Here is a 20,701-nt window from a genome sequence, read left to right on the forward strand (position 1 = left end):
ATTAGGAAGAAATTAGCACAGATGTGTCACAGCTGATGGTGTGTATCAAAGCTGGAGAGGCAGACTTCACAAAGAGGCCATGTGAGCACTCACAAGTCATTTTAAAGGTTGTACACGTTCCACTGAGGGTAAAGTACAGCCCACCAAAACTTTAACAAGAGGCTTACATGTTCTGATCTTTTTCTACTTTTTTGATGTAATTTTTTATAAAGAGACTTTCTAGCATCACAGATGATGGGCATAATAATATGCCAATTGGACTTCTGATTATTTATAATTGGTCAATAGCAGTATTTTTCCAGAGTGAGGCTGTGACCAAGTATGTGAAAGAGGATATGGTATCCACATGGGGACCAAATGCCAGGAACAGAAAAGGAGGAAGGACTCTGGGGTTGCTTCTTCTTCGTGGTTGTGACTAACTCTGGCCCTGCTTTTGCATGTCTGCAGCAACAGAACTGCAGGTTCACAGGCATCTGCTGCTCCTCTCGCCATCATCTTCCTTCATATCAAGGGGAACCTGGTGTCTATGGCCCATCTGGAAGTATCTTTCCTACACAGGACAGAATTTATTTTCTCTTTTAGGCATCACTGCAACTCCTTTTAGAATGATTCACAAACCTTTCTACCTTTCCTAATCTTGAGAAGATTTTCCATGGTTAATAATTATTTCTTTTATTAATAAATCATATTATATTATCCTGTGTGAATTACATATATATAGTTGCTTGGTAATCCAGGATATATTTCACTAATCACTGGAAAATTATAGTCAGTTGCAACTGTCCTCTGTTTCAATAACATGCATATTATTAGTTTATGTTTTGAGAGTTTTATACATGAGAACTACATATAGATTATTCCTACCTATCCTCCCATCTTCTCTGGTTCACAGTTTCCAAAATTTGTGACCTCTACTTTAATTATTATTGTTACATATACAGACACATATGCACACACACTTATTGAGTCATTTAGTGATGATTTTATGTGCATGTGTCCAGGGCTGATCACTAACATGCCTATGATTAACTGGTAGACAAATTACACTGGAATGTCATTGGAATCTGAAATGGTCTGCTTATAATTGAGCTCATCACACCTTTCTCAAGTCAATTGGTTTCTGATGTCTCTTGCATTTGTCAATATCACTGTCTTTTGTTTCTCAGGTTCCCAAAGTTGCCATGATCTCCAACAGACCTTTGTCTTATTTATCACTAAAATACAACAAATAAAATGCTTCCTATTTGCTTAATGAACTACCTGCATGTCATTCATTGTCATCTACTAATATTATCATTGTATCATACTTAATTCATAGTAAGGTTCTTCTGCCCATACACTAGGTCCCATTGACAGTACATCACCAAGGACATGATGACTTCTATGTGGTTCCTCTAGTCTACTTTATTAAGAAAAATCTTTTCTGCGTTTGGTATTGCACCGAAATGTTTTTATTCTTTAAAGGAATATCATGAACATTCTTATGGGATATAAGATGAGTATTCTCTGGATGATGATGGGTCAAAGGAAGCACACTGCTGACCAATCTCAACTTGTAAGGTAAAAAACTCAAGAAGTTCATGGAGGCTGTTGGGAAGGAGAGATTAGTATAATGGAGCTAAATAACTTGGAATGAGTCTGTATGTTCTCAAAAAATTTTGGAAATTTTTATTAGTGTGTATTATTTTTTCCAACCTACCCACACAAATTCACAAACACTTCAGTGTAAAATATTGTTTGACCTAGTGGTATTGCTCCAAGTTGAAAGCCTGAAATTCCATTTATGCTTCTTTGTATACCTAAAGTTGACTTTGTCTACCTCTAGTTGCACCTCATCTGAAGGGATTTCTGTATCATTTCAGATCAGAACAATATTTTTTTCCTTCAAAATCCTGCAGGATTTCTCCTACACTTAATTTTCCCTGTCTTAAATCTTTGTCTTTTCCACTGTACATTCAATGTCTCCCACTTAGACAATAGACAAGCTAAGGGAAATGTTGTCTCTTGACACTTTTGGTCCTTCTCCTCCAGTATGATATGCTGCTGATTGCAGTTGCTTAAATTGGTTATTTGGTGGCATTACAGAGAAGCAGATAATACCTGTATGTCCTTTGGTCTTACTCTCACTTGTGGAAGTCTAAGTCAAATAAATCTCTTACCCTTGGAAGTGCCTCCCCCACAACACACAAACACAGCAGTGCTTGTGAGATCTAAGACAACCTGTCACTCTGATTCTAGCTGTAAATGTTACCTTTTCTCCTCCAGACACCAGAAAATTAACTTCTATGAGTGCCATTTATTAAGTAATATTAGAAGTAGATTTGGGAAGCAACAACAGAAGGGTTTAGGCTGGACATTCTTAGTTTAGATGAGAAATAATACAAGATTTCAGAAAAGACACATAATCATATTTTAAAAAATCATAAGAAACATACATTCCTATATAAATCACATGATGCCACTTTATTTGCATGGTGTGTGTGTGTGTGTGTGTGTGTGTGTGTGTCTGGGTGTATGTATAATAGACACATGCTTTCCATTGTGCATATTTGTGGGGGTAAGAAAACTTAGGAGAATTAGTTCTGTCCTTCTGTAACATGGGTCTTGGTTATTGAACTCAGGTCTTCAGATTTAGTGGTAAGCACCCTTCTACACTGAGCCATTCTCCTAGCCCCTCACCTTGTGTTTTGAGTCAGCATCTCTATTTGTACCAGGAGCTTACTGACTTGCCTATAATAGCTAACCAGGAAGTTCTTAGAATCCCCTGTCTCTGCCTCCCTAATGTTGATTCTAGGTACATGCTGCTGCCCCTAGCTTTTTGAATATATGTATGCTGTGGATTGGAATTCAGATCTTGCAATTACCACAGGCACTATGCTCACTAAACCATTTCCCAAGTCTCTCTCTCTCTTTCTTTCTTTCTCTCTCTGTCTTTATTTCTAAACCTGTAAAATTTTAAGGCCTTGGAAAGTGTGGGTCATCCCACTTCTTCATCCGAATCTCTACCATCCACTCTCCTCACTCATCACATCCTGGCCTCTGCAGCAGGCTCTTGGTTTCCTGGGCTGCCACACTCCTGTCATGTCTCTCACTCCTCTTGGCTTCCTGTGGCCACATACTATGCAGGATGGGCATCCTGCTTCTTTCCTACTTCAGATCCCCTTATCCTTTGAATTGCTCTCTGATATCTAGAGAAACTTGAGCCCCTGTGTTATATATTTCTAAATCCACCATTGTGATTTTAAATATGTACAACTGTGAAATCATTTTTGTGTTTGTGTTCTTCACCCAACTATACCATAGCACTCAAGTTCCTCCATAACAGAAACTGTGCAGGTACCATGCACTATAAATATTCAGTGCTCAGAATAAAGGCCAGAGCATAATACATTTCAGCAATGGAACAAATGAGCATTTTATGAGTAATTGTCTGATACAACTTTTGGAGACCAAATTATCCTGCTATTCACATGCAGACTTTGATTCATCTTGCTCTGGCCCAAGTAGATATGGACTACATTATCTAGTGTATGTGTTTACCATGCATGCACACAGCTGGTTTTATACAATAGCTTCAGCTTTCATAAAAATAAGACCTAATAATTAGTGTGTGATGCGAATCTTTACTTGGTCTCAGACTCAATTTAAATGATTTAGTATAATATGAAAAAAATTAAATTTATTTCAGGTCTGCAATAATAGAACATACATTAACTCTTTTCAACTTTAAGTTAAAAATACATGCTTTGAGGTTAAAAACGCCCACAAATACCCCAAAAAACAAACAAACAAAAAACAAGACAAAATAGTCTTAGTGCTAGGAAATGTCCCCAGGGTTAAACATCACTAGTGCATGATCATCAGTAAAGTGAATGTGGTTCTCTTTCCTTAGAGGCCCCAGCACTCAGACGACAAGCCCAGGACCTGTGTCCCTGTCTTTGGCTCTTGAGTTACCCTACTGAATCAGACAACTGAAGAACCGGCTGCAGCCAGAAGCAGGGAAGATTGTTCTGATGCAAAACCCTGATCATTAAGAACCTCTGGCTTGAATATCTTTTTTTCAGGCTGCAGAAAATTGGCCATATTCAAATTTAACTTTTCCACATAGTATTACTCCTATTGCTTCCACTATCATGGTTTTAAGCATACTATGTACAAACCCAAGTTGTTTTTCCCAGCTCTGTTCTGGAATAAGTCATTGACTAAAAGGAAGAGAAGAAAGCTAATTCTATGTGTGTTTTTGTACCTATGCTCAAAATCTTCTGATTTTCAAATTACCACCTTATATCCCACCTGTAATGTTACAAATGGATTTCACACTTTGAGGAAAGTTCAAACACACACCAAGCTCCCAGCCAGAACTATATTTGGGTGGCACCGAGTCTCTCCTTTTAGCTACTGACCTGCACACTTCGAAAGTATCAGACCCATCATCATAGGCATCAGGAGGCTTCTGGGCAGAGGTGTTCACCTGGAGCCCTGCATCTTCTACACACTTGCTCCCTTCTGTAGCTGCCAAGATTTCAGTATTGGAATCAGCTTCCGACAATCTTTTAGTGATTGTTTCTTTTTCCCTAAGTGTGTGCAAGTGAGATTCGCTGCGACAGTATCTGCCTTTACTTCCTGAGTGGCTCCCTGGGGGTCTCTTCTCCTCCAAGGACCCCTGTGGTAGGGGAGAACTGCATTCTTGGTACCTTATGATTTTTCCTCTACAGATGTCTAAAGAGTGACTCCCACATTCCATCATCTCTGGGTGCTTTTCACCTTTGCATCCCAGCTCAACAAGTTCAAGTCTGTCAGGAGTGGAGGACCCAGCCAAGCTACCACATGATTTGTTACTATTTCTCCTTCTTCGGGACAGCCTGAATTTCACCTGAGCTCGTCTTTTTGCCTGAGTCCAGTGACTCTCATCTGTGGAGGATGAATCTGATGACTCCGTGTTAAGTTCTCTCCAGCCAGGACTTGAGATCTGGAGGTGAAAATCATTTCTTCTAGCCTTTGCTTGCTCTTCTGAATGCTCATATCTCTGAGAGACCCTTCTCCTCCTCCTAGGCTTCTGTTTTACTTGTTTCTTACCAGGTTCCTTGCTAGCATGGTTCAGCACCATGACAGGGGTGCAGTGCTCAAATGATTCTTCTGACATGTCATGCAAGATGGAAGATCTAGACAAGGCATCAGGCCAAGGGTGGGGAATGGGAATGAAAAGGAAAGTCATGGGAAAACAAAGAGAGAAAGAGAATGATGAAAATGACAGCATGGCCATAGGTTGGTAAATAAAGACAAGCTGAAGAACAGCTAAGTGGGGGTTGGGACATGAGATCCACAGACAACATAAAGCAGAAGCAAGAGCCACCAATTCTCAGGTAATGAAACAAAACTACAAAATACTGGTCTAAGAAATATTTACTGGGATCATTCACCCAGGACTTACCTGCAGATGTCCTGAGTAGATGGACAGACAGACAATCTTGACTGGCTCCTGGGAGCTGTCCCTGTTGTTGGGCTGCTTGCCTGGAGAAACAAGTTAGATAATTTGGCATCTTGATTAAGGTAATACATGGTTGATATCTTGCTTTTTTTCCACATATTTAAAAAATTACAACAAATGTGGTTGCTGGTCATGTTGCTCGTAATGCAGCTCATTGAATGTGGGAAGTCAGAAGACTTGTTTTGCAAAAGTAAAACTCATTTGAGGAACTTGAAACAGCTGATGTACTGTACTGCTCTGCTGTTGCTTCATTTGTGAGAGAGGAAGGTGATTCCACAAGTTTCTATTCTTTTTACCATAAGCACTGGAGTGGAATAGCTCAATTTGCCTGAGAAACAAATGAGTATTTAAAGGTGCCAGTGAGGCCAAGGTTGTGATAGGCTTAGAAGTGTGAATACTCAAATTGTCATTGGGTTGGTAGATATTACCTTGCGTTAGCAACAAGGCCCCAGGAGACTATATGTTTGAAAACACATTAATATTTAAAATCCTGCTGTTGTTGTGAATTTATTATTGGAATAAACACACCCATCCTCCAAAACAATGTTAACCTTCCTTACATTTTTGTCCCTCCCTATGATAAGTCTGGGGCTAAGAGTCTGAAATAATTGAAATGGTTAACACAAAGTTCAGTATATTTCACCAAATTCTTTCTTCTGAAATTCAGCTGTTCTTGACTCCACTTGACTTCTTCACACTGTTACTTTTTATTTACATTAGAAACAAGCTTGTTGTACATGTCAACCCCAGTTCCCTCACCCTCTCCTCCTCCCCTGTCCTCCTGCCAACCCCTATCCCATCCTCTTTCTGCTCCCCAGGGAGGGTGAGGCCTTACATGGGGAATCTTCAAAGTCTGTCATATCATTTGGAGCAGGGCCTAGACCCTCCCCCATGTGTCTTGGCTTATAGAGTATCCCTCTATGTAGAATGGGCTCCCAAAGTGCATCCATATACTAGGGATAAATACTGGCCCACTACCAGAGGCCCTATGCAGAAATTGCTGGTCAGTTGAAGCTTAGGTGTACTGGTGATTCACTGTTGTAGTTACTCTGTGGCTTTATCTAATCTTTGCAAATATTTCACACATGGAAAATAATTGGCAGGTTTGAGTTATTTAAAACTCTTTTTGCATATTCAATTAGCACAATATGTCTTTGTAGTAAACAGTATAATTATGTCTAAGTTGAGGATGCTGAGAAATTGAAGTGGCTTTTTTGTTAAGAAGTAGAAAAATGAACATTTGTATCAAGAATCTGGCTTTGTCCTTCTATGTCTTATTCACCAGAGATGCAGCCTCTCACCTTTGAACAAGAAAAATGAAGTTAATGACATGTCCACATTCTGGCTTGACTGTGCATCAGTAAAATACATAAGTCTGTCACTAAGGAAAATAACACTAAGAGTAGAAAGATTTCAAATTTTAAAGCATTTCTCATGGTAATTATCTCATACTTAGAATTGTGTGATTTAGACAATTCTAAACCAAGAGGCAGGAGAAAAATTGTTTAAGTATTCATAGTTGCCTGAAAACTGGCACTCTAAGGTTGGCAATCTGATCCCTGGATATGTCTTTTTTTTCCTCTTTTTCCCTCTCTCTCTGTATTGGGGACTTATGTTCCCTTGAATTTGCTGTGCAGGTAAGAATTGCCTTTAATTTATGATCTCCCTGTCTCCACCCCTCAAGTTCTTGGAATATGCCACCACATTGCACTTTTAATCTCTGGATCTTGTGGATGTGTCTCCTTCCATGGCAAGAGTCTTTATATACTTGATTAAGCTAGGAGATTTGACATAGAGAGATTTTGCTGTAGATTCCCAGCAGGTTCAAGGAAATCATAGGACCCTATAAGATGGAAGAAGTGGGGTTAAGGTAGAGAAAATGAACGATGAAGGAGAGGTCAAACAGAAGGCCTGTGTTTGGAAAGATAAAGGCTGTGAGCTAAAGAATTCTAGTGCCCTGGAGATGCATCTTCATTTTTTCCCCCCCAGTGGGAATTGTGTTTGGCTTGTGATCACTAGAATTATAAGACAATAAGTTGTATATAATGTCAATTAGTTTTTGTTAGACTTCTGTCATTTACAGAAAATTTCATTTTTTCCTATACTTTGGCTGACATTAAATTGGAGAGAATTTGCCTAACATTAAAAGGCAAGTGGGATTCATTAAAGAAGAGATGGAGACATTCCAGGGGTAAAAATGTGCTGAAAGGATGGCGTTTTGAACATGTTATCAGCCTAATAATGTCTTCTGTGGACTTCTGATTTATACATTTCCATCACCTCATGAATATTTTCTCTTTTGATCTTTGAACATCTTTCAATATCAACACATTCATGGTAATCAGTGTGTATATCAAGACTCCTTTCGAGTTATTATTTCTTTTTCAAAATAACATCATTTTGAGCTGACAAGATGGCTTAGTTGATGATGGTATTTGCTATCAAGCCTGATGATCTGAACTCAATCCTCTGGACCCATATAGTAGACAGAGAACACTAGGTCCTGTAAATTACTCTCTCACCCCCTCATATACTCTGGGGTGTAGGCATGCCACAACAGATAAACAAGTATTTAAAGAAAAAGACAATAAACAATTTGAATCCATATAAATAACATCTCCGCATTCTTTTAACAGGTTCATAGGAATATTTACAAACTGTATTTCTGTTCATTAAGCAATAACAGTAAGTTTCCTTAGATTGTATCTTACACCCCTCACATAGAGATTAGTAGGGACTTCTGAACACACTAAGTACTGAGCAAAGATTATTTTTGAAGATTAATTTTTACTCACTTTAAAAAAAATTAACGAGGCCCCAAGTGAGCTTAAATTTCTGCTGATATGGTGAGCACAGGTATTTTTGGCTCTCAAGCTGTGCAAAGATGATGACAGAGGCATAATAATCAACACTCATTTTGTAATCTCAAGTGTCTGTACATGTGTATGTTGTATTCTGGGAAACATTTATCACTGAATAAACACATAGGACAGGAAAAGCACACAACTTTTCTTTGTAGAGTGTTTGGGTCCACAGTGACACTATCTCATTACTAGGAAACAGCTCATTGTCCCATAAAGTACACTCAGATAGATCAAATGAAAGATTACTTTATCCATGATTAGCTAGTTATCTCAGCAGAAGATAACACCTGTGTTCTTGAGCATCTCCTGAGCACACCTACATGATGGTTGCTTCCCACCCATAGTCTGTCCTCTGCTTGGTCTCTTCTGGTTCCCTTCTTCCTTGACAAGAAGCTGAAAGTGTACAGTAAGTTAATATGCCCATGACTAACTCCTAGAGTAGAGTCAGTGGGTAAATGTGTCTCCTCTCTGCAGAAGTGTCAGTCCTAGAAAGTTCCATGGTGATTCTAGAAATTTTCAACAGTTCTTTAGCTGATTAAAAGCTAGTTTTCTCTTACTATTAATATGCACATTGGGGGCTTCCTTATTCTCTGTCTTACCTTTTCCTTGGCTTGTTTTTGTTGTCATTTGATTGTCTAGTTTATAAAAGGCTGCCTGCAGCCCACTAAGTCATTTGGTGAGATTATGTCTGCAGCCCTCTAAGATCATCTAGGTGAGGTTATGATCTGTTGACTCCTCTCATACAAATTGAGAGAAAATGAACTCTACTTTATGTCGCTTTTGATTTATTCATGCATGTAATACAACAGGTACTGTAATGAATTAAGGAACAGCAACTAAAGGAGTTTTAGTTTCAAGGAGATGTATATAATAAGTTATCTACAGAGCTTGCAGACAGGTAGCCAGATGAAGAGTGGCTACCATAGAGTAGAGAGGGGTTTCAAGTTCCTAGAGGAGCCAATACTTAACACAGAAAGGAATAATGAGAATAAAATTGGAGGAGCTGTTTAGAGAGGGATGAGTGTGTAGTGTGTAAAAAGCAGAATTATGACACTCAGAAATTACTATAATATGCTTGAGGTATAGGAAGACATGTGTTGTTGGAGTGGAACTATGTATGTTTTATGTATGTATGTATGAATGTGTGCATGTATCAGCTATCTATGTATCATCTATCATTTATCTATCTTCTTTTTATCAGCCAATTAATTAACTATTTAGTATCTATTTATATTTCTATTGTTGTTTTATTATCAAGTTATATATCTATTAGTTTATATAAAGCTGCATTGTGAGTTAATGGGAAATGGTAGCTTATTAAACAGTGGTATTAGAAACATAGTATGTCACTTGGAAAAGTGTAAATCCAGACTATCTTATAAATTTCACTAGATTAGGTGGACAAAAGATTTAAATAAAGTAAAATCATAAATATATGTGAAAGAAACATAGTTACATATAATTTTAATATTGTGGAACTATTTATGAGAATATGAAACAAAGTGGGAAGACATTAACATAAGGATTTAAAAAATAAAAGCTTCTTATTTATAACAAAGAATTACATAACCAAATAGCAACACAGCCGTAGGTGAAGAGCACACACTTTTAAAATCTGTTTAAAGAGGAGGTATACCTTTAAAAGTTGTATACAGTAATCTTGCCGGAACAAATTGTATTTTGTTGGTGTTGTTTGCATATTAACATGAAATCTGGAGGTAGAGAACTGGCTGTTGGTAGTGATCATCTCTGGGATGGAATGCTATGAAATCTTATTTCTTTGTTTTTCTGTTTTTATAATTGGAAATTGCTAGTTTTAATAACAAGAATAATCTTACAACATATTTATGGATTTCTCTCCCTTTAATATTAAAGTGATTATCATTTACTCAACATTTTGGTTAAGTATGTCTTCACTTAAATATAGTCTTTACATTAAATAAAAGTAGAGTTAACAGGATGATATGAATTCATTGATCTTATAATTGTTTTGTAGAGATTCCAGAGTTGTAATGTGATGTCAAGATGTCAGAACTCTCTGTATGTATGCATAGGAAGTCATACTTGCCTTGATTAATAGAATCTGTCCTGTTTCCTTGAAGAATGTATGCAGCAGCCACAGGCCACGGCTCTCAATCTTGGCTAAATTTGGAATTTTGGGGCAATGTTTTAGTAATAATGTGTCTGAATATGATATAGAATCTCTGAGGAATGGGATTCCCACACAGGTGTGGAGATCAGGATTATCTAAGGCTCTACCATGATTTTGAAGCAGATCCATAGTTTGGAAAGCAGGTATGAGGTTGGGTCAGTGTATGTGCCCCAGGAAGACTTACCAGGGCATATTTGGAAGAGACTATGACCTGACCTGATGCCTGATCCTCCTCTTTTATGTGCCTGCCAGTTCAGCATTTCAAACAGCACAGACAGTGGGAGGTATGAGCTACTGGAACACAGGATCTAGTTATGTTTGCTTCTAGGCCAACAGGAACAAAGAAAACCACATATCCTTCACCTATGTAAATAAACAGGGCCCACCATAGCTAAACTAGTATGATTTCATGACAGGGATATTGGAAAGGTTATCTAGCCAAAAGGCCTGAAAGGTAAAGCTGAAAATAGGTTGGAAGCTGAACCTGATTTAACTGTAACTGGAAAGCTGGCCTTCAGGTCCCTAACCAGGAACATTTAGGCATCCAGTCTATAAAAAAAACCCAGAGGACAAAACTCTCTCCAGAGGCTGCCACAAGATATTAATAAAGTTGAAAATAAGAAATCTTGAGGGATTGTTCTTGAGGAAGTTGTGAGCTGGCAGTGACTGAATTTTTTTTTGTGTGTGTGCTTTTTAATTCACTTAACTTTTAAAATCATACATTTTACACCTCAGTAACATTGGGAGCTCAGGGTTGAAAGTGCAGACAGAGATCATATTTAGAAATTCACATTTTCCCACCCAATTACAGAAAAATTACCATATGACATCCTAAAGGCTTTGTGAATTCCTAAGAACCACCATACACATTCATCTGTGTAATGGTATGACGATATGTTCTAGAACAGTCTTAAAGTGAAGTGTTCTGAAGTTGTTTTTAAAAGTTATATTTATTTATTTGTTTGTCAATAGGAGACACTGTCTCAAGGTCTGCAGACAAGTTGAGGGAGTCAGTTTTTCCTTGCATCATCTGGGTCTAGGGATCAAACTCAGGTTATCTGACTTGTCTACAGTTGCCTTGCACTCTGAGTTATCTTATACCATCTTCTTTTGAGACAGGGTCTCACTATGTATCCCCTGCTGGACTGTAACTCACTATGTAGACCAGGTTGATGCGGGATAATGCTTTTGTTAACTGTCTTGTTAAGTATATTGTAAGTAAAACTCAACCTGACTAACAATTTGTCACTGTTATTGGTTTAATGAAATGCTGATTGGCCAGGAGGAAGCAAGATGAGAATGCCATACTGAGAAAAAGTACCAAGCCATGTAGCTAAACACAGATAAGAATTATGAGTTAATTTAAGATGTAAGAGCCAGTTAGAAATAAACCTGAGCAATTGGCCAAACAGTTTATAATTAATAAAGGCCTCTGTGTTTTTATTTGTTACTGAACAGCTACAGGACCAGGCAGGAGAGAAACTCTGTTTATACCAGGTTCGTCTTGAACTCTGAAGATCTTTCTTCCTGCTTCTGCCTCTTGAATGGTATACTACCACACTTGAAGTGAAGTTTTTTTTCTTATGGAGTATTAATGAAATATAAAGGAAGAACATTGTGGAGCATGAAAAGTGGAAAAGAATAGCTGGTTGGGTGTTACATGTTATTTGGAAGGAATGGGGTATTTTTTAAGGTAAAACCAAATTTGCCCTTGACAACAGATGGCACTTAGAGAGAAGCTGTTAGAGCAAGACTAGGCTCTTCAGTAGGTCATAAATGGAAGACATAACTAACAACAGGGTGTCCTAGCACATATTTCCTATTGAAATATAGGATAAATGACCAGAACAACCAACTACTGTTGTTTTGATAAATGACTAACTGGTCATGAAATGGTCATGCATATCAAACAACCATCTAAATACTTACACGCTACAGACATGTGATGTCACTGTCACACCTCAAGTGAGTGCCAGTTATTTCTTATTTTCTGATTTCACTCATACCCACTAGTCCTTTCATAAGCCAGAACAGGAGGGAGTTAATCCCAGTAGGGACAATGCTTATTAAAAGAGGAGAGTTTGAGACTGTGCATCAGTGATTTACCTCACTCCAGTGCAAAATATCTGAGAGACAGTAGATATTTCTCAGGAGGACCATTGGAATAATCAGTACCAGACCTCCCTGAATTAACTCAAAATATACCTTTAAATTGACTACCATGGCATTGTATCTTTACCTTTGTATTTCCTCATTTGAAGTTTCTGAGACATTTCTCAAACATTGTACATGCAAAGTATTGTGAAGTATAATGCAAGTAAAGCTCAAACTGAGAAACAATTGATGGGAAAGAAGATATAAATGACAGAATTTTGAGGGTAGACCACTCATAGCCAGAATAACAAGAAATGTTTGCTGAGTATTAATGGTACTCAGTGAGCTGTCACTCAATAGTTCCCAGGATGGGTGAGATTTGGGTGGAAAGGAAAGCATGGAGTGGTTCTAGTGTTTGCAAAGGAAAGGTCACAGATACACAGACACACAATGGTTATCTGTTCCCAGGCTTGTGAACTGGCTTAGGCATCTCTTAAAGAGAAGGAGAAGTGATCTCCTGGCCTGGTGACTGGGGGTAGGTCCACTCACCCTTAGAGGCCCAAGCATGCTGTGCTAGTCTCCACCAGGGAAGAGGTAAGGATGAGCCCCTGTCTCAGGCCTGACTTCTGCTTCCCCTCTTTGAGATCTCCTGGCCTGGAGATTGTGGGCAGGTTGACTCACTCATGGGGATCAAACAATCAAGAGTCTGCTGACATCACTGTGCTAGTACTGCCTGTGGCTAAAACCATCCAGAGTATTGGACCTGCTTGCACCAAAAGGAAGAGAATCTTGGACACATACTCACCAGGAGAGGAAAAGACTACACTTGTACCTACTGGAAGAAGGGATGGGAAGATGACAATATAAGAACACATTCACCAACAGAAAAGCCATTATGACACCACCAGGTCCAAGGACTTTACACCAGTTAATACATGAATATCCCAACACAGATGAAACAGAAGAGAATGACATTAAAAACAACTTCATAAAGATGATAGAGACTCTAAAAGAGGAATTGAGAAAATCCATTACAGAAATGGAAGAAAAAACAACCCCAAAATTGCAAGAAACAATCCAAACAGTGCAAGGTTTGAAAGCTGAAATAGAGATGAAACAAACAAACAAAACAACAACAAGAAGAAACAAACAAACAAGTCTGAGGGGATGTTGAAGATAGAAAAGCTGGGTAAATGACCAGGAACTACAGATGCAAGCATAACTATCAGAATATAAGATATGGAAGAGAGAATCTCTGGTGTTGAAGAAATAGATTCATTGACAAAAGAAAATCTTAGGTCTATCTCAATCCCTAACCCAAAATATCCAGGAAATATGGGATGCAGTGAAAAGCCAAACCTAAGAATAATAGGTATAGAAGAAGGTGAACAAACCCAACTCAAAATGTACATAAAATATATTCAACAAAATCATAGAGGAAAATTTTCCCAACCTAAAGAAAGATATGCCAGTGAAAGTAAAAGAAGCTTACAGAACAACAAATAGAGAGGACCACATAAAAGTTCCCTGACCACATAATAATCAAAACACCAAACATACAGAATAAAGAAAGAATATTAAGAGCAGCAAAGAAAAAAGGCCAAGTAACATATAAAAGCAAACCTATTAGAATTACACTAGACTTCTCCATGGAAACTCTGGAAGTCAGAAGGTTCTGGGTAGATATTCAACCAAGAATAAGAGACCATGGATGCTGGACCAGACTACTATAGTCAGCAAAGCTATCAATTACTATAGATGGAGTAAACAAGATATTTCATGACCAAACCAGATTTAAACAATACATACATATTCACTAATCCAGGCCTACAGAAAACACTGGAAGGAAAACTTCAACCTAAGGAAGGTGACTACACTCACAAAAACATAGGCAATAGATAATCTCTCTTTACCAAAAGCCAAAAGAAACAGCAGAGTAAATCTACACACAATATCACCACCACCAACAAATCCAAAGCAAACAAGAATTAACAATCAATGTTCCTCAATTTCCCTCAGTATTAATGGTCTTAACTCTCCTGTAAAGAGACACAACCTACCAGAATGGATATGAAGACAGAATCCATCCTCCTGTTGCATACAAGAAACATACCTCAACTTCAAAAACAGAGGTTACCTCAGAGTAAAGGGTTGGGAAAAGATTTTCCAATCATATGTACCAAGAAAAAAATCTGGTGTAGCTATCCTAATATCTAACAAATTAGACTTCAAACTAAAGTCAAAAGAGATGAAAAAGGTCATTTTATATTTATCACAGGAAAAATGCACCAGTACAAAGTCTCAAGTCTGAATATCTATGCCCCAAATACAATGACACCCACCTTTGTAAAAGAAACATTACTAAAACTCAAATCTCACATAAAAGTTCACACACTTATAGTGAGAGGCTTTAATACCCAACCCTTATCACTAGACAGGACACCAGACAGAAACTTAACCAGGAAATGAAAGATCTAACGGGATTTATGACCCAAATGGGTTTAATAGACATATATAGAACATTCCATCTAGACACAAAAGAATAAACCTTCCTCTCAGTGCCACATGGATCCTTCTCTAAAACTGACCACATACTTGGCAACATAGCCACCCTCAACAGATTAAAAAAAAAAAAAAAAAAAAGAAAGGAAGGAAGAAATGAAGAAAGAAAGAAAAAGTAAAAAATTGGAATAATCCCCTGTATTTTAGTTTTATCTGACCATCATGCTTTAAAATTAGAATTCAGCAGCAACACAAATTGCAGAAATCTTACAAACTCATGGAAACTGAATAATGCCGAATTGTACCATTCCTGGGACAAGGAAGAAAAAAATGAAAGAAATTAAAGACTTCCTGGAATTCAACGAGAATGAAGACACAATATACCCAGACTTACGGGACACTTTGAAAGCAGTATTAAGAAGAAAATTCATATCACTAAGTGCCCACATGAAGAAACTGGAGAATACTTACATTAGGGAATTAACAGCACAACTAAAAGCTCAGAGAACAAAAGAAACAAACTCACCCGAGAGGAGTAGAGCCAAGAAATAATCAAATTGACGGCCGAAATCAATAAAGTAGAAACAAAGAAAACAATAGAAAGAATCAATGTAAAAAAAAAAAGGGTTGGCTCTTCAAGAAAATCAAAATCAACAAGATAGTAAACATTTTCCCAAACTAACCAAAAGGCAGAGAGAGAACATGCAAATTAGCAAAATCAGAAATGAATTTTTTTCTAGATAGATATCACCAAAATTTAATCAAGAACAGATAAGCAATTTAAACAGACCTATAATCCTGAATGAAATAGAAGTAGTCATATACAAACAAACAGACAAAAAACTCAGGGTCAGATGGTTTCAGTGCAGAATTGTACCATAAAATCAAAGAAGGCTTAATACCACTACTTCTGAAAGTGTTCCACACAATAGAAATAGAAGGTTCCTTGACAAACTCTTTTTACAATGCTACAATTACCTTGGTACCCAAGCCAGATAAAGACACAACTTAGAAAGAGAAATACAGACCAATATTCCCCATGAACATTGATGCAAAAATACTCAATAAAATACTGGCAAATTGAATCCAATAATACATCAGAGAAATCATCCAGCATGACCAAGTAGGCTTCATCCCAGGGATGCAGGAATGGTTCAACATATTAATATATACCTATGTGATCCACTATATAAACAAATTGAGAAAGAAAAACTACATGATCATCTCACTAGATGCCTTTGACAAAATCAAACACCCCTTCATGATAATGATATTGGAAAGATCAGAGATAACAGGAACATACATAAACATAAAAAAACAATTTACAGTAAATCAACATCCAACATCAAACTAAATGAAGAGAGATCTCTCTAAAATCAGGAACAAGACAAGGTTTCCACTCTCTCCATGTCTCTTTAATATTGTACTTCAAGTTCTAGCTAAAACAATAAACATCAAAAGAAGATCAAGGGGATACACATTGGAAAGGGAAAAGTCAAACTTCTACTACTTGCAGATGATTTGATAGTTTACATAAGTGACCAGAAAAACTCTACCAGGGAACTCCTACAGCTGATAACACTTTCAGCAAAGTGGCAGGATACAACATTAACTAAAAACAAACAAAACAGTCAGTAAGCCTATTATACACAGATGATAATTTGTCTGAGAAAGAAATTACAGAAACATCACCCTTTACAACCAACAAACAACATAAAATATCTAGGGTAACACTAATCAAACGAGTGAAAGACCTGTATAGCAAGAACTTTGAGTCTTTAAAGAAAGAAAATGAAGGAGAAGCAGACACCCACAGTTAAACACTGAGCCAAACTCTAGGAATCTAGTTGCTGAGAGGGAGGAATGATTAAGAAAAGGGGTCAAGACCAGGATACAGAAACCCACAGAGACAGCTGACCTGAGCAAGGGGGACCCCAAGACCCCCAGCTAATAGACCCCCAGACCCCCAGCATTGGACCAACTCAGAGCCCCCTGAACATGGGCATCAGTTAGAAGGCCTAGGAAGTCTAAGGGACCTCTGACAGTGGAACCAGTATGTATCCTTCATGCACAAAAGGACTTTGGGAGCACATTCCCCATGGAGGGATAGTTCCTTAGCCTAGAGGCAGGAGGGAGGGCATAGTCTCTAGTCCAAAAGCTTGACAGCTTTTGATGATCCCTCCTGGAAGACATCACCCTCCCTGTGGAGTAGGGGGAGGATGGGATGGAAGGGGTGTTGGGGGGCATGGGAGGGAGGGAAGGTGAGGGAACTGGGATTGATATATAAAATAAGAAAAAAATAATAAATATAAAAAGAAAGAAATTGAAGATATCTGCTATGATCTTGGATAGGTAGGATAAACATAGTAAAAATGGGACTCTTGCCAAAAGCAATCTACAGATTCAAAGCAATTTCCATCAAAATCCTAACACAATTCTTCAAAGATCTTGAAAGAATAATAACTCCACTTTATATCAAAAAACAAAAGATCGAGGATAACCAAACAACCCTATATAATAAAGGCACTTCTCAAGGCATCACCATCTCTAACTTCAAGCTTTATTATAGAACATTAATCATGAAAAAAGCTTGGCATTGGTGCAAAAATGGACAGGTAGACCAATGGAATCGAATAGAAAACCCAGAGAGTAACTCCCACACCTACGAACACCTGAGTTTTGACAAAAAAAAAAAAAAAAAAAAAAAAAAAAAAAAGCTAAAATTATACAATGGAAAAAAAGAATGTGTCTTCAACAAATGGTGCTGGCATGTAGAAGGTTGTAGATAGGTCCTTATCTATCATCATGCACAAAACTTAAGTCCAAATGGATCAAAGACCTCAACATAAATCCAGTCACACTGAAGCTCTTAGAAGAGAAAGTGGGAGGTACCCTTGAATGACTTAGTACAGGAGATGACTTTCTGAAGTGGCACAGACACTGAGATCGGCAATTAATTAATGGGACCTCCTGAAACTGAGAAGCTCCTGTAAGGCAAAGGACACATTCAACAAGATAAAATGGCAGCCTACAGAATGGGAAAAGATCTTTACCATCTCTACATGTGACAGAGGGCTGATCTCTAATATAAACAAAGAATTCAGGAAACTAGTCACCAAAACACCAAACAATCTAATTAAAAAGTGGGGTACAGAACTGAATAGAGAATTCTCAGTAGAGGAATCTAAAATGGCTGAAAGACACTTAAGAAAATGTTCAACATCCTTAGCCATCAGGGATCAGCCATCAGCCATCAAAATAACTCTGAAATACCAGCTTACTCCTTCCAGAATGGCTAAAATAAAAAACACCAATGAAAGTTTATGCTGGAGAGGATAAGGAGAAAGGGGAATACTCCTTCACTGCTGGTGGGAGTGCAAACTCATACAGACACTTTGGAAATCAGTATGGCAGTTCCTCAGGAAAATGGCAATCAGTCTACCACAAGATCCAGCAATTCCACTCTTAGGCATTTACTCAAAAGATGCACATTCATGCAACAAAGACATCTGTTCAACTATGTTCATAGCAGCATTATTTGTAATAGCCAGATCCTGGAAGCAACCTAGATGCCCCTGGACTGAAGAATGGATAAAGAAAATGTGGTACATTTACACAATGTAGTACTACTCAGTGGAAAGAATACAATGGAAACTTGAAATTCACAGGCAAATGGATGAAACCAGAAGAAACCATCCTGAGTGAGGTAACCCACTCACAAAAAGACAAGCTTGGTATGTACTCACTCATATATGTAGTTTGGACATAGAGCAAAGGATCACCAGCCTATAATCCACACCACCAGAGAAGCTATGAAACAAATAGGACCCTAAGAGGGACATACATGGTCCTCCAGAGAAGGGGAAAGGGACAGGATCTCCTCAGCAAATTGGGAGCAGAGGGTGAAGGTAGAGAGAATCAGGAGAAAGAGAAAGTGAGAATGGGGAGGGGAGGGAGGTGGACATGAGGGAGCAAGAAGATTGAATCAGGTGAAGAATAGAGGACAGCAAGTAAAGAGATACCATAATAGAGGAAGCCATTTTAGGTTTAAAGAGAAATCTGATACTAGGGAAATGTCCAGAGACATACAAGGATGGCCCCAATTAACAATCTAAGTGATAGTGGAGAGGCTACTTGCCTTTCCCTGATAATGAGTTTGATGACTACCTTATATGCCATTTTACAGCCTTTAATCCCATAGCTAATGGAAGCAGATGCAGACACCCACAGCTAAATACCGAGTCAAACTCCTGGAATCCACTTGCAGAGAGCGTGAAGTGAATAGCAAAGGGGTCAATACCAGGCTGGAGAAACCTACAGAAACTGCTGACCTGAACAAGAGGGAGCTCATGGATCCCAGATTGATAGCTGGGAAACCATCACAGGACAGACCCAGATTCCCTGAATGTGGGTGTTTGTTAGGAGGACTGGACAGTCTATGCGGCCTCTGGTAGTGGATCATTAGTTATCCCTAGTATACAAATGACCTTTGGGAGCCCATTTCATATAGATGGATACTCTGTCAGTCTAGACAAATAGGGGAGAACCTAGGCCCTGTTTCACATGATAGGATAAGCTTTGAAGATCCCTCACAGAAGGCCTCATTTCTCCCTGGGTAGTAGAAACAGGATGGGGGGGGGCAGGGGAAGGAGTGGTCACTGGGATTGACATGTAAAAACTTGTTTCTAGTTTAAATAATAAAAACAGAGAGATAGAGAGAGAAAGAGAGAGAAGGAGAGAGAGAGAGAGGGAGAGGCAGATTCAGGTAAGCGAGCTATCAAAACCACCAAAACTTGTATACAATCAGTACTCTACGTGTTAATATGTAGCTGCTAGCGACCTTCAATAGACAGGGCAGAGATGGAGAATAGATGAACCAGCTCCAGTTCTTCAATTCTTGGAGCCATCTTTAGGAGGTTCCACTCCTCTGCTCTGTAGCCACACCTGTGTATTTTACCTGAAGTAGTCTTAATTTCTGTTGTTTTTATCTCACAGCTCAGGCTTTCCTTACTTACTTCAATACAATCATGATTTTCTGACTCTCCTGTTTCTATCACCGAAGAGCTGGAATTCCAGCTTTATGAACTCAGGGCTTCATGCACTCTAGGCAAGAACTCTACCAACTCTACCAACTCTGCCATATTTCCAGTACATCCGCTTATGGTCTGTTTCTGTCTGTCTCTCTTTTTCCTTCTCTCTCACTTTTGTTGACTATGGTCATATCCCAAACATATTACTTGAAAAAGCACTTGTCTTCGACTCTGCTTTTGTGAAAACATTAACATTGATGTCAGTGGATTAGGGCAGTTATGATGGTAGGCAGTGAGTTGATGGACCACCTGGACAGTGCATGAGCTGCACATTAGGAGAATAAGGTGGCTGATTGCTGACACCAAGCCTGTTGGCATGTACAGTTCCCATCAATCAAGTGCCCAGTTTGTAGGTCTGGTGTTCTGTCTCTGTCCCATGGTATTGTCCCCTTCTTTTTATTGCCATCCTTTTTCTTTCTTCTTTCTTTCTTTCTTTTTTCTTTTTTTTTTTTGTGCTCTGTATTCCAAGGAACTCTGAGATTTTTATTCCCCATGTTGCCATCATGATCAT

The 20,701-nt window shown here is 38.4% G+C and overlaps 1 protein-coding gene across 4 annotated transcripts in view; it reads right to left on the bottom strand.

The window, feature by feature from the left end:
• Positions 1–20,701, bottom strand: part of Marchf1 (membrane associated ring-CH-type finger 1) — a 528,109-nt gene that overhangs the window by 85,069 nt on the left and 422,339 nt on the right. For all 4 annotated transcript variants that reach the window (XM_051181944.1, XM_051181945.1, XM_051181943.1 and 1 more), the window contains exons 4-5: positions 5,432–5,511; positions 4,404–5,162 (exon numbers count right to left, since the gene is read on the bottom strand). In XM_051181944.1, coding sequence (XP_051037901.1) covers positions 4,404–5,162; positions 5,432–5,511 — 839 coding nt within the window. The remainder of the gene's footprint in view (positions 1–4,403; positions 5,163–5,431; positions 5,512–20,701) is intronic.

This window comes from Phodopus roborovskii, unplaced genomic scaffold (assembly GCF_943737965.1).
Source record: "Phodopus roborovskii unplaced genomic scaffold, PHOROB, whole genome shotgun sequence".
Classification (NCBI taxonomy): Eukaryota; Metazoa; Chordata; class Mammalia; order Rodentia; family Cricetidae; genus Phodopus; species Phodopus roborovskii.